The 14,701-nt window shown below is 37.2% G+C and overlaps 1 protein-coding gene across 1 annotated transcript in view; it reads right to left on the minus strand.

Annotated features, from left to right (window-relative positions):
- KIF15 (kinesin family member 15) overlaps positions 1 to 14,701 on the minus strand; it is a 67,568-nt gene that overhangs the window by 42,791 nt on the left and 10,076 nt on the right. Inside the window, exons 10-20 of the mRNA XM_050937881.1 lie at positions 14,047 to 14,169; positions 12,401 to 12,524; positions 10,139 to 10,230; positions 9,455 to 9,664; positions 8,069 to 8,246; positions 7,063 to 7,204; positions 5,538 to 5,679; positions 4,499 to 4,696; positions 3,359 to 3,466; positions 2,018 to 2,123; positions 758 to 923 (exon numbers count right to left, since the gene is read on the minus strand). Of these exons, the coding sequence (XP_050793838.1) occupies positions 758 to 923; positions 2,018 to 2,123; positions 3,359 to 3,466; positions 4,499 to 4,696; positions 5,538 to 5,679; positions 7,063 to 7,204; positions 8,069 to 8,246; positions 9,455 to 9,664; positions 10,139 to 10,230; positions 12,401 to 12,524; positions 14,047 to 14,169 (1,589 nt within the window). The remainder of the gene's footprint in view (positions 1 to 757; positions 924 to 2,017; positions 2,124 to 3,358; positions 3,467 to 4,498; positions 4,697 to 5,537; positions 5,680 to 7,062; positions 7,205 to 8,068; positions 8,247 to 9,454; positions 9,665 to 10,138; positions 10,231 to 12,400; positions 12,525 to 14,046; positions 14,170 to 14,701) is intronic.

Here is a 14,701-nt window from a genome sequence, read left to right on the forward strand (position 1 = left end):
TGTGCCTGTATTGCATCTTTAAGGTAGGCACATTTGTGCTGCCTGTCCCCACTCCTCCCTCACGAGGGGCAGCCTCTTACAGCAAGACACTGCGGCTCTCAGCCCAAGGCAGTTGGAGCCGGCTGAGCAGGAGCAGTGCTGGGGTTTGCGCTTTCACCCTTGCCACTCCTCACCTCCACTGGATATGCTGTTTTTACACACACACCCTTGGGCTGGGAGGACGACACACTGTTTTTTCTCTCTCTCACACACACACGGGAGACAAGCTTGCAGATTCATGCCAGCACTGAGTTGGGAGCTCAGCTGCTCCTGAAGTTTGGCCTGGAGTGTCAGCTGCTGAGCCTGAACTGCACTTTGTTCAGAGTTACAGACAACCTCCACTCCTAAGGTGCCGTAACTCTGAGATTTTACGGCAATGAAAAAATGCTATGGGCACAAATGTTGAAATTAAGGGGGTTTTTCTGTAGTCTCTTAATTTCACCACCTTTTTTCCCTATCATCTCCTAAATATACAGGAAATAGTTGAGCCTGTAAAAGGAGGGGGGGGGGAAGAGAGAGAGAGAGAGAGAGAGAGTGTGTGTGTGTGTGTGTGTGTGTGTGTGTGTGTATATACCAAAATACAGTGCTTAACTTGAGCTCTGCTTTATAGGAATGATTATTTACAGTGAAAGTTAGCACAAGCACAGAATTAAGAATCTGGATGCACTCTCATGTGGAAGGCTTAGAAACTTCCACTAAGAAGGAAGTGACCACATACCTAACATTATCCAGTTGGAGTTGTACATCCATATGTCTCATAGACAGTTGACTCATTTCCTTCTCTTGTTTTTCTCTGAAGGTGTTATACTCCATCTTTACAACAGACAGCTCCTTGTCTGCAGACTGCAGGACAATGCGTAAGTCATGGACTTCACTTTTTAATACTGTCAAAAACATGCAGAAATGTATAAAGTTTTGTTAATTTATAAAACTGCTCACTTGCAGATGCAATATCAGAGATGTTATAAAAATCTTATGTGAAAGTTAAAAACTACACACAAAACTCTCAGTAAAAATGGTCATTTCCTCAAAAAACTGGGGGAAAAAAAAGTTAAAGAGAAAAAAGGAGGTAAAGAAGGGTCAGTGAAGTACTGACTTGTAGAAAAAGTGTACACAGAATCAAAAGGATGTTGGGGGGCGGGGGGGTATGTAATTGTAAGTCAGAATTGTAAACTAAATGCATGCTAACCCAATTTAATTTTATTGCCAGTGTAATCTTGAGGGTAGATTTAGAACTTGCTTATTGTTTAAGTGTTAAGTTGTATTTTAAAAAGTCATCTTACATATCTTTACCTGTTAACTACACTCACGAGTTTCAAATATTCTAAGCTAATCATGTATGAGAAGTATGGTGTAGTATGGAAAAAGAAAAGTCCAACTGCTTCTATATTAGCTATATCAGGAAAATGGGTTCAAACATTACTATATTTCTAATTGTCTAACCAATCTAACTGAAATGTCAAAAATACATAGGTATGCTATGGCTATGCCCTCAGAATATAATGCAGGCATTCTAGTAGATTGACACCAGTGGGAGTTAAGACAAGTGAAGACAATTTTTAAAACCTTAAAATGATAGAAGGGAACAAATAAGAATGAAGGTTAAAAGTTGCTCCTGAATCTGGGACTGCAGCTTGGTAGAATGATCGCGCGCCTTTTTCCTTTTTATTATTATTTTTAATTATTTTAACCTTCTAAAACAATATTCCATATTCACTTAGGATGAATAATCTCATTCCATTGTCTATAACTGGAGATCCTGTGATATAGAGGAAGTCAGAGTAGATCTGGTGGCCTTTTCTGACCTTAAACTCTATGAACAACTATGCAGGTTGATCAAGACTGGACAGGAAAAGTTAGGACAGAATTATATATATCTCATTACCCAACCAAAGCAATTATTCAGCATTTGTCATAGTAGCTTCTAAACATGAAACCTCTTGAGAAATTCAAGCATTTCAGTGCTACACAGACTTACTATCAGTCTTGCTCTGAGTGTCTTGAAGTTGTGTTTTGAGAAATGTTATCTGTCCAAGGAGCTCCTGCTGTTCTTTATTCCAGTCACTTCTTTCTGATGAGAATAGCTTTAGAAGAGAAATAAAATTTAAAAATGGAAGGGGAGTATAGGTGTGTATAAATCATAGCTGAAATAACAGAAGTATTTTTATGTGTTGTGTATTTTCCAGCTCTATGTAAGATGCATTTCTCTGTATGCTGAGAGAGTAATTTTGGATATTTATAATCAAACCAAACACATGAGTCCTGAACATTCAAGTGTGTTATGGTTGTGAATAGCTTAGTAAATTGGAAGCCCATAGAGCAAGAACTATTGAGGTAACTGAGGAAGCAAATTGAGATAAAAAAGGATCTATCAGCCTCACTTTAAGTACCTGTCACCTGACAATTTAGAACTTCATATCTGCTCCTGAGCTGAAGTAGTGGAAGCAGGGGGGAAGACTGATGCTCTTCTCTGTCAATCTCATCTTCCCTTTGCCAGACTCATCTTTTCTACCCTTCCATTACAACTCCCACTATACCACAAAGAGAGCATGTTATGGCATTACCCTAAAATCTATTCCTTAATTTTACTGTGAGATCACCATTTATAAGCTCTGCCTATCAACAAAAGTGAATTGTATAACTCAGTGGAATAATTCCTCACACCTAAATTGCATATTTTGTCTTCAATCAACTTTACAATCTTCCCAAACCCTTAATGATATAGATAACCACTTTAGGGAGGTAAGGGGGCTGAAGGGATTAAGTGACTCAACTCAAGGTCACAGATGGGGATGCTCTATGGTATGTGTTACATAGTGCATTGTGCATATATTTCAGAAAAATATTCTACACAACTGTTTTAGTTTTGGTTAGTTAGGCTGGGTAGATCCACAAATAGAAAAATAAAGAAAGAGGACCTGTAAGCTTTATATAGTAATGACAACTTTGTTCATGCACAGATAGAACTAGGAGTATTTTTAGCACTGCAAAATTTTAGGGAAAATATTTTTTGTGACAACTGATAATTTACCACACATGAAATTGGGCAAAACACACCACCAGTAGGTATCTTGGGTGCCTCATCATTTATACATTTCATCTATGATTAAACAGATTTAAACAGTTCAAAATAAGTTTTAGAAAGCACAGATGCTGGCTGTTGTCTAGCTGGTCTTTCTGCTCAGTTTTGGTGTTATAATTTTAACAGTTTTGCCTCTTAAAAATCCAAGTAATTCACTAAAGAGGGGCCAAAAAATAGATGCAAAATGTGATTGATACGTACTCTCTCACAAAAATCTGATTCACACAGCTACCTCACCTCCTGCATTTGTGCAGAATGATGCTCCAGTTTATCAATATGTTGCTGAAGTTTTATGTTCTTACTTTCTTCCTCATCTAGCTTGATCTGAAGAGTGCTCAGTTGTTCCTGTAACATGGCAGACATGCATAACTAGAAAGCTTTTCTTTCAGTTATTTTCATATGTCATAAGGTCAGACCGGCTGTGTACACCAAATACAAAAATCTTGACTATTTTAAGTCTTTATGGCTTGAAGCAAGGACAGTCAGAGAGATAACTATTGGTTTATCAGTACCACAGGGATATCCCTTACTCCCAGTGAACTTCCAGATCTTTGGGAAATCCCTCAAAGCAAAATACAAACATGGGACCCAATCCTGCAAACATGCACATTCTTAACTTTAAGTATGTGTGTATAAGTTTAAATGGAGGGGCCTGATCCATCAAATTGCTCTTCAGAATAGACAAAAATGGACTAGATTTCTGAGATATATGAAATGTTTGAGGGCAGTTCAGCAAGGAGTTCTATTATATAAAAGTTTTCATATTAATGAAAGTCAGAGCCACATTATCTCAGACACTTTGCTTTTCTCTTCTATGGCAAAAGCATCTCTTTTCAGGAAATTTAAAAGAAGGATAAAAGGACTGAGGTTTTACACAGTTTTTAAACAGGTTCTCAAATAATGCAGTCTCTTCTAGCTTTGAAATAAGCCACAGTTTTGAATGATGGTGGCCCTTCTGCCTGAGTCTCCCTGTGATTGAACAGTTTGGTTTGAGTATTGAGGTTTAAATGCCCTGGAGCATGTCATTTCTGCTAAACTAAGATTTCTCACAAAATATAAATGAATAATATGTAAACAGAGAAAATGCATAACAACTTTGAATTAAAATACCCAACTCTTAGTGGCATTTACACTGGAAATGCTAAAAAGGTGCATAAGTACAGCATAGCATGCTACTACACATCACAATAAATTACTAAAATATTTATTAAACATTTACTTTGGTTTTATAAGTGAATTGTTACATTAAAACAAAAGTTATTTTTGGTGAAAAAATGATATTTCTCAATGGACTATCAAAACATGCTTTTGTAAAACGAACAAAAACAAAAAAAACCCAATTACATATACACTTCCACTCTTATTCTGAAGATTTACCTGCACCATTCTGAGCTCCTCAGCAATGGCCTCATAAGCTTGTTCATTCATCTCTGGAGGAACTGGCTCATTGAAAATATTATCCATCACTTCCCGTGAACTCTGAATATCCATGGAATCACAGACAAAGATTTCTGGGCTTATTCGTGGCACCAGACGAGACCTTAGTTGGTAAGCCTTTGTTGGAGTAGTCATACTCTGTTGCAGAAATTATGAAGTAAGCATTGGTTTAAATATAAAATAGCCACAGATTATAGTTAAGGCTAAGATTTTGTCACAGATATTTTTAGTAAAAGTCATGGATAGGTCACAGGCTTCCATTAATTTTTCTTTATTGCTCGTGACCTGTCCTTGACTTTTATTAAAAATATCCATGATAAAATGGAGAGTCACTGGGCAGCTACGGGGACCAGCTGGGAGCTCTGGGGGCTTGAAGCTCCAGGGTCCTCCTCCACCCCACAACTCGGAGCTTTGGGGTCCCCTTCTGCCTGTAGTGGTTGGAAGCTGCAGGGTCTGCCTGGCACCTGTGGCAGGGAGGTGCTGTGGAGTCCCCCTCGCCACTAGGGAGATCTGTGGGCCTCAGGTGGCGGGGTACCCCAGAGCTCCTGATCACTGCGGGTGGTCGTGGGACCCTGCAGCTTCCAGCCACCTGAAGTCACGGAGGTCTTTGGAAGTCACAGAATCCATGACTTCCGTGACAAAATCGTAGCCTTAATTATAGTGTAACATATTTCATAATTCTATAAACGAAGTACAGGATAAAGTAAAACGGTCAAAGCTGGTCAATTATATTCCACACAACTGCATGTTTTTTCTGATTTGCAACTCAGTTACAAGCAGTAGTGCATCAGGAAGTATTTCAGAACAAAAGACAGAAATGAAGATATCACTTTAATCATATAGTGAGCTCATATACTGAAAAACTTGTCAGGAAAAATATCTTATACTCTGATTTTTACTAAAGAAATCTTTTGTTTCATCCAACTCAGATGTAACTATATACTGCTGTATTTACCACCTCTCTAACAGATTCCTGTACCTTAATAGTTTCTCTGTGCATTTTATTCAATTGAGAGACTTCATGACGTTTGTGTGCCTTGGTTGCCTCCAAAATATTTTCAAGATGCTGGTTTGCTTTCTGAAGGGATTGAAGTTCTGACTCCATTTCCAGATGCCTTTTCCTGTTTAGACACAAGATTTCACCACAAAGCCCAAAAGTCATCATGCACTCTAGCATCATTAGTCTGACAGTAAGGTGCTGTGTAACTGTCATACTGAAAAACAACCCCAGACACTTTCATCCAAGCCATTAAAATATTTCAATTTTTAGACTATGCTATTTCTAGGATCAGTGGACCCCATTAAAAGAGCTATTAAAAAGCTGCTTTGTGATCAGATAATTAACAAAATACATGCACACTTAAACATAGCCTTAAAATGGAAAAATCACTCCCTCCATTATCCAGCAACACCTGAGTTCAGAGCTTCTTGTTTTCTCTAAAGAGCAGATTGCATCTTCCATACCAAAACTTTGTGAATCAGAGACCTGAACTGAAGCTTGACAAGATTAATAAAAACCTCTAAACATTCTTTTCAAGTATTGTTAAGATAACATTCTTAAGTATTTATTTTTAACACGTCAAAGTAATTTATTAAAGGTAAGTAGAAATTTGGGAAGATCTTCACTGTGTAATATTTAGTAGTTTTGTATGTCAGTAGCGTGATAGCTGGCATCATTCACACCATTGCAGTGTCAAGAGTCTCGTGCAAGCATGGATTGTTTGTGAAACTGTTTAGTGTTATCACCATCCACTTCCCATTCTGATCTCAGAGTCAATAACAAAACTTCATAAGCATCAATAGGAGCAGGATCTCAGTTTATTGCTGCTCAGGACAGAGTGGAAACTGGTGCCAATGTATTTGCTGAACCATTAAGTTTGTGGGTAAAACTATTAAAGCTTTAATATATGGGTTTTTTAAATGCAAGTTCCTTCATGGCGCCTCTCCCCTGCCCACATTCTCCACCTACCAGACTGGAGGGAGGGGAGTTCGGGGCTTCTGCCCTGCGGCAGGGTGGTGGGGCTAGAGGCTTCTGCCCAGTGGGGAGGGTGGTCTAGGGGCTTCAGCCCTGCGGAAGGCATCTGCTGGGGTTCAGGGCAAAATCATGAAAAAGTAAAACACAATGGGTTCAGCCCTCCCTTCGTAGCCAAGTCGACTTCTACTATGTAGATAAGAATTTGGGGAGACTGCATACCATAAAGATCTGCTCTCCAGGGACTCCCTACATCCTAATGTGAAGAAGCAGGAGCAGGGTAAGTGGATCTCCAACCATACAAGACTAATGTGATGTCTGTAAACTGTTGCTCAATGGACTGTGATGCTATGGGGAGGATTGTTTTCTCTTTCTCCCCTCACTCTGGCTCTCTCTAGAAGACAAATTAACTTGGGCTGTATTCTGGTCCAGAATTTGACTGTAAAAGAATATCAATACATGTATATTCTAGCAAAAATATATTTTGCAGAAGAATATTAGTTTAAAACATTTCTACATTGTTTCCTCTCACTTGGTTAGCTCTTTAAATTCTTCATATTCTTGTTTTGAACTTGCCAGTTCACTCTGAGTATGCAGCAGGCGTGCTTTCAACCTTCCAAAAGACACCAATGAATGGCTTTCTGTTGAGGTAGTGCTGGAATACAATTGATGACCTAAGAAACAAACAAAGATATTCTCTGATATCATCCTGAACAACTCAAAATCATAAGCTCTATCAACAAAATAAGAACAATGTTTTGAACATTCCAGCAACTCAGACTAAGCCAGATGGACACTAACAATAGTCCACATGAACATAAGCACTATGTAATTTTTTTTTAAATTTGTATTACTGTAACACCTAGGCAGGAAGCACAATCTCACTGTGTTAGGTGCTGTGCAAACAAAGGGAAGGACAGTTCCTGCTCCAAAGAGCTTACAACCTAAACATGAAAAAAAAAAAAAAAAAAAAAAAAAAAAAAAGAGAACAGATGGATACACTCAGATTGATGGAGAAGAACAGGTAAACAGTTAGACAACATTGGTCAGTATGACAGACAATGGTTGCAGCACACCAGTTGTTTAGCCATTGCTAAAAAATTTGACATCACAAAAAAGGATGAAATAGAAAATGAATATGTATTGCAAACTACTACACAGTATTATCACATGCACTGAAGGGCACTTTTAAAGAATGTTTTCAACATTACCATGTGGTAGATTCAATTGATGAAAAGTTTAAAAATTAAAATGTAAGTTTTGCAAAAGTGTTTCACATTGAGATGTGTGCATTTTGTATTATGTTTAGACAGATTGCTCATGCAACATTTTAAGATTTTCATTTTAAAATATGTTAAAATATTAATTTAATAAAGAAGAATGTTAAACCATCAAATTCATATGATCACCAGAAGCACTGCCACTGAAAATATTTTAAATGCTAAAGAAAATACTTAGGGTTTCTCAAAAATACACTAATTATTACATTTTAAATGAGTATTAGCTTATGAAAGGAATATGTCATAGTGTATTTTTACCTCCGTTATTTTTCTCTATGGCTGAAGCCTCCAAGAAAGCTTTTTCTAGTTCTGCAATGGTCTGAGCATCAAGTTCTTGAGCCCTTTTCACTGATTGTAAGGAACGAAGTCGTTTGTTCTCCTCTCTGAGGCTGTGATTCTCCATGGCATACTTAGCAATTCGTGGGTGTTGTTCCATCTATGCATATGTGACATGCAGGTATTTGTTGAAGTGTTGCAAAAAAGCAAAGTAGTTTACAAAAAAGGCTATTTCACAGAGGAGTCAGTATATAGGGCTGCCAATTTGCCATCTTTCACAAGCATTAAATTGAAAAGGAAAAGGAAAAGGGGACTTTCCTAAACCACAGAGGACTTTTCAGATTTCTTAAAGAGCTGGCAAACTGGTTTTATTACTTCACTGGAATTTACTCTCAAAATGCGTATAGATGAGTAAGTAATGATCAAAGAATTCCTGCATATACTCGTTCATTAGCCTGTTCATTTATAAAAGTCGACTCCCTGAGATAGATAAGTAAAAACAGCAAGAACTGTACGAGTCTTTCATAAGCCAACTCTATATTTCAGGAGTTGGAAAACTTTGGCTCCCAGCCCGTAAGGGTAAGCCGCTGGCAGGTCCGGATGTTTTGTTTACCTGAAGCGTCCACAGGTATGGAGCACCTCAGCTCCCAGTGGCCGCGGTTTGCTGTTCCCAGCCAATGGGTGCACCACTTTCCGCAGCTCCCATTGGCTGAGAACAGCGAATCGCAGCTACAGGGAGCTGAGGGGCTCCATGCCTGCAGATGCTCCAAATAAACAAAATTACGATGTATTAAATATTCAATTCAATGATTCCATAGAGTTTAAAATCATCCAATTTTGGTGTAGACTCATTTATAAGCTGACCCCCGCTCTTTGATGCATCACTTTTTTAACCCAAAATATTCGGCTTATGAACAAGTATATATGGTAATCAGTAAATTCCATTTTTAAACATTCTGTAGTATTGCAGGAGGGACATAATTTTAATCCTGATCATTACATATGAGATTCTTTCTCTAGAAACATTAGGATCACAGTTTAGCCAAGAATATGTAGGCTCAACTACAGAATTAGTAAAGTAGTCTGTCTTTCTGTTCTATCTTTAACACAGGGCTGAGTTTCCTAACTGTAGCGGTAAGAGCTTTCCTTAACATCAGGAAGTCTATCAGTGATTTAAACCAAATAGCATTAAGTATAGTAATTTCATAGTTTAGAGAACTGGGTAGATTTTGCTTATGATCACTGTTGGTTCAAAGGTATCAAGGTCAGTTGTTTTGTTATCTTTTAACAGAAAAAAGCTCTCTTTTTCTGTTGTTCATTAGGTTCATCAGATTGTTTTGGAATGGAACAATACGTAAAAATATTTACCTGTTCTCTCAGTGTCCGCAATTCCTCCCTCAGTTCATCGATGAGATCATCTTGCTCTTTGGGCACTAAACTGCCATGAGCTTCTCTGTGTAATCTCTCCAGGCGAACTATATGGTCCTCCCGGAATTTAACTATCATTTTATTGGACTGAATGAATTTCTCCTTTTTGCCACAAAGATCTTCTAGTTGAGCAACTTTTTCTAACAAAGTCTTAAAACAATAAATACTGATTTAGTAGTTAGGGGTAAAAAGGACAATGGCAATCTCCAAATAGATGTATTTATCACAAACTTAAACAAGTTATACCATACTACCTATGACAATATTTTATGTACAAAATTAAAACATTTTATTATCCCATTCATATTTTTGTAAGTGAAACTGAACTTGTGACTTTTTTTCTTTTTTTAAATCAACTCATTATGGGGCACAATCTGATTATTAATCAAAAGTTTCCTATGTTTTTTCTTTATTAAACTTGGACATTACCTTAAAAATTCAAAATTCTACCAGTTTATAATCTCTCCTCCCAGTAACTACACTTTGCTGTCTTTGTAAACAGAATTTTTTATTTAACAAGGCAGGACAATCTCAACTGCAGTGGAGCTTCAGGAGGTTTACTCACCCTTAGCATGAAGCAAAAAATAAGCAGGATATGCTAGAAAAAAGGCAGTGAATTCTTACCTTCTTTTCACTTTCAGATTTCTCCAAGAACAGCATTGCCTCAAGAAAGTAGTTAATGTAATTTGTATTTTCCTGACCTTGTCCACGAGCAGCTTAATAGAAAGTTAAAGAATGAAACACCATATTCAGATTCAAATTATTTAAGTTTTCCTTCATGTTTAACAACTATATTTATAGCATTTCCAACACTTCATTTTTCCCAAAGTAACGTATTGAACATTTGTACAGGCATATTTACATTAAAGTTATAGAACACTCTCTAATGATACTATTAGGGTCTGTCAATTTATGAGATACAAAACTTTACTCACTCAAAATTGACATGCAAAGTTGTACCTAATAAGTAAAGGGTTTTTGAATTTAGCTTTTTCAAAACAAAACAAAAATTCATGTGTTCAACTAAGGAAGTTGCAAAATATGGAATTAGCTTCAGATGCCTTTTTAGCATTTTATAACATGAATTTGGCATTAATATTACATTCTGTGCATAATAAAGTGGACTATTATAGATATTTATGGGATACTAATCACCATAATATCTAAAGGGCAAAATAACTATCCCATTATGATTAGAGCTGAGTGAATAATTGATTTTTCAGCTTGGGGGCACAACCAAATAAGGTGAAAATATTCCGGTTTGACTCAAACAATTTTTTAAACATTCTTTTCTTCAAATAAAAAAAACTCAAAAAGAATGTTTCAAATCAACCAGAATGTTTCAAGTTAATTCAAAATTAATTTTTTTTCCCCAGGTTTTTCAATTAGTTTCAAGCTACGGCAAAATATTTTGATCGATTTGAAACAATCTTTTTTGCGTTTCTCATTTCATTTTGGACATTTCAGGTGTTTTCATCCTTGTGTGTGTTGTTTTTTTAAATTGGACAAATTTAAAATCAAAATGAGATTTCAAACTGAACAAACATTTCAACATGAAAAACTTGAAACAAATAGCTTCAGTTGAAAAAAGCCATTTGTCAAATTTGACGAACAGTTTCAGACCCTCCCACCCCCCAAAATCAAATCATCAAAAAAATTTCTAGTTTATATATATTTTCAAATGCCATTGCATTTTACAATCAACTGATAATGATATGCCATATCTTTATTTCTACAGCTCAAAATGCAGGCTAAGATTCTTAATTGCTTAGACTATGTCTATTGTGTCAGTTTTCAGACAAGATTTTTCTTTTCTTAAAATGTATATGATAATTTGTAACAGATTTAAAACATCATCTTTTAGTTTTTCCAGCTTCCAAGGTATTGCAACAGATGTGATATGAAACTATTGAGATTTCTGCCTATATCTAGACATGATAGCATGAGTGACTGATTTAATATCACATGTTAACCATTATCACATATTTTTATGATTTAAACTCTAATCCTGTACGTAACAGCAGATGTGTGATTTTTTTTTCCTTGCAAAAAACTGAGCAAGGATGTTTTATATTAGCCAAGTCTTTTAAATGCAGTAACTCCTGGAGCTGGATTGAAATCCCTTGCGTCTTTAGAAGATCAGGCCACAATTGGTACAGGAACACAATAAGAGAATTACAAGGCCAAGATTGCTATCATAGTAATAAAATACTTTGGGGTAGCATATTTCAGTGAGGGAACTACGCTCAGTGGGAAGCTGTATCAGGCTCCGTGCAGCAGATAAAACAGTTCAGTGAAAAGCTACAAGTAAAGTTTGAAGAGTAACAAAAATCCCATTAACTTTATTCTCTATGGAATTGTATATAAAAGACTAGCTTTTTATTTTTATTCCCACAAAATATTGTTTCCTAGAATTACATTCAGAAATGAACAAAACTGGAGTAAAAGGAAGCCAGAATCAACAGGCTTGTGCAACAACTTATCTAATGAGAAAAAACAGAACCCCTCCACATTACCATCATAAACAAATGTTTTGGTTTATCTCAAGGGCTTAATTTCCAGCACTTCTACGAACTAAATGCCTAGAATTTTCTTCCAGCTTCAACAGCAAAAGTCAAACTATATTAGAAGTTTTGCCTAATGCACACAATATGGTAAGAGTAAAACAAAAACAAAATGTTCATTAGGTTAACACAGGTTCCTGAAAAATTAGACACATTTGCTATTATAGGTGTGTAAAATAGTATGTTGTGCCTAAGCAAAATGCAGTCCTTAAGGCATACAAACTATGTGATGTTATTTGTTCTGCAAGTCAATAACAGAACAGTTTAAAATCTCCTTTTTGCTCTAGAATGCAGGAGCTTTCTATTCTTTTGTTTCTCCTACCTCTTGACATAGAAATATCTTGAGTAGACTGCCCTAAAGTAAGTTGAGCAAGTTGCTCTTTCAATTTCTTCACTTCAGCTTGGAGCTGGCTCACATTCCCTTGGGTGTCTTCGTTTATCACAGCCTTTTTAGGAATTTTGAAAGAAAATATTAAAAGCAATGAATAAAAGATTACATTTTTTATATGAAGTAACATCAGAAATGAACAATCTATTCTCAAGGTCATTAGAATCAAATATTGGAAAGCAGTAGATAACTGCCTGTACACCTAACCATTTTAAAAGAGAAGAATCTTTGGGAACAGGACAGAGCTCAATTTCTTTTTCGAATATCTTGAACTTCAATAGTTTCTTAATATCTGAAAATCATTGACACTTGAAAATTTAGTCTACAGTTTGCTGAACTAGAATTTAATCCTGAAAATTTTAGGCTGCACAAAGGCAAACAGCACATAACAGACTACATAGCTGCAAAATCAGAAGCTAATATACATTCAAGCCCACTCAAGAAGCAGAAAGAACTTAAAAGTTACCACACATTTAAACATGTAATAGCATGTTGTTTAGATCCAAAATTTAGACAGGAAAAACAAAGTATTACAAAGCTTTAAAATAATCTTGAAAGCATTTAATTAAAGCTTTATTTGAATTTACACATTTCCATGGAATGCTGCAGATTCAAAGAAAAAATAACCCATGAAAAACAAACGAATGCAAATAGAATGTTGCTATTGTCCATGCTGAATAAAATATAAAGGACAAACTGCAGAAATAGTGAAAAATACATTCGATTTTTTAAAAATAAACAGTTTTAGTTATTCTAAACGAGGGGCGAGCAAACTTCTTGCACTGAGGGCCACATCTGGGTGGGGAAATTGTATGCAGGGCCAGGGCAGGCGACTGGGGTACGGGAGGGAGTGCAGGGTGTGGGAGGGGGTGCGATGTGCAGGTAGGGGCTCAGGGCAACGGATTGGGGCAGAGGAGGAGTGCGGGTATATGAGGGGGTTCAGGAAAGGGGGTTATAGGTACAGGAGGGGTGCAGGGTGAGGCAGGGGACTCAAAGCAGGGAGTTAGGGAGCAGGAGGGGCACGAGGTGCAGGCAGGGGGCTTAGAGCAGGGAGTTGGGGGGCGGGGTGCAGGACGGGTTTGAGCTCCGGCCTGGCGCTGCTCACCTAAAGCAGCTCCAGGGTGGCAACGCATGCACCGGGGCCAGGGCAGGATCCCTGTCTGCCTGCCCTGTCCCTGTGCCGCTCCAGGAAGCGCTGCAGCCCCTGGGCGAGAGGGAATGAAGGACTCTGCAAGTGCTGCCCTTGCCACGCCTCCAGGTACCTCCTCCAAAGCTCTCATTGGCCGCAGCTCCCCATTCCTGGCCAATGGGAGCTACAGGGGGCGGTGCCTGGAGGGAAGGGCAACACACAGCACCACAGGGGGCAATCCCGCGGGCCGGATCCAAAGCCCCGAGGGGCCAGATCCAGCCCATAGTTTGCCCACCCATTCTAAACCCAAGCAAGCAAATTTGTTTTTGCAATATGATTTTCATTTGAGTTAACCATAGTAAAACGCTTCTTAAAATGAATTGGTTCACATATAATATGACAAAATATTGTATTTAAGTCATGATAGTAAAGATATTAAATAATTTTTTACCTTGTTTTTAATCAGCTTTGCTCGTTGAGCAAAATTAAGGGTAGACAGAGTTTCACCAAAACATCTAGATCCAGGATGAACATTTGCAATTATGCATGTTTTTGCATTACCTCCAAGGGAATCCTGTTTGAAAAATATGAAAATAGGCTTAAATTGAAGATTTTTGGTTACAGCTATAAATTAATAATTCTTTCACAAGTTGTCTGGTATGTAATTTTAGACTAGAATGGGTTTACTTGAAAAATCTCTACATTTGTTTGTGAAGCTTTATTTCAAAGCTGGTTATGAAAGGAGGACACAACCTTAAATATAAATAAGAGTTTAGTTTCAAGAACCTTAATCTTGTTATATTGTGAAGGGATTTGTAATTAAACGAGGATCATTTCAGAAATTTAGAACGGGGCAGTGTGCTATCATTGGCAAAAGGAGACTCAGGAAATCTGTAATGAGATATCAAATATTTCGCTTTAGAATTCTGGTCAATAGCAATTGAAAGTTATTACCACCTTGAAGGCCAGCCATTTGGCTACCTATGTGAAATATGTTGATTACCTGGCTATATTTTCTACTGGATAAGCATCATCATCACAAAAAAATCACTCACAGACACTTGTTGGTAGTCTTAGCAGACAGGCTGGAAACTGACTGATCAAAG

This window comes from Gopherus flavomarginatus, chromosome 2 (genome assembly GCF_025201925.1).
Source record: "Gopherus flavomarginatus isolate rGopFla2 chromosome 2, rGopFla2.mat.asm, whole genome shotgun sequence".
In the NCBI taxonomy this organism is placed as follows: Eukaryota; Metazoa; Chordata; order Testudines; family Testudinidae; genus Gopherus; species Gopherus flavomarginatus.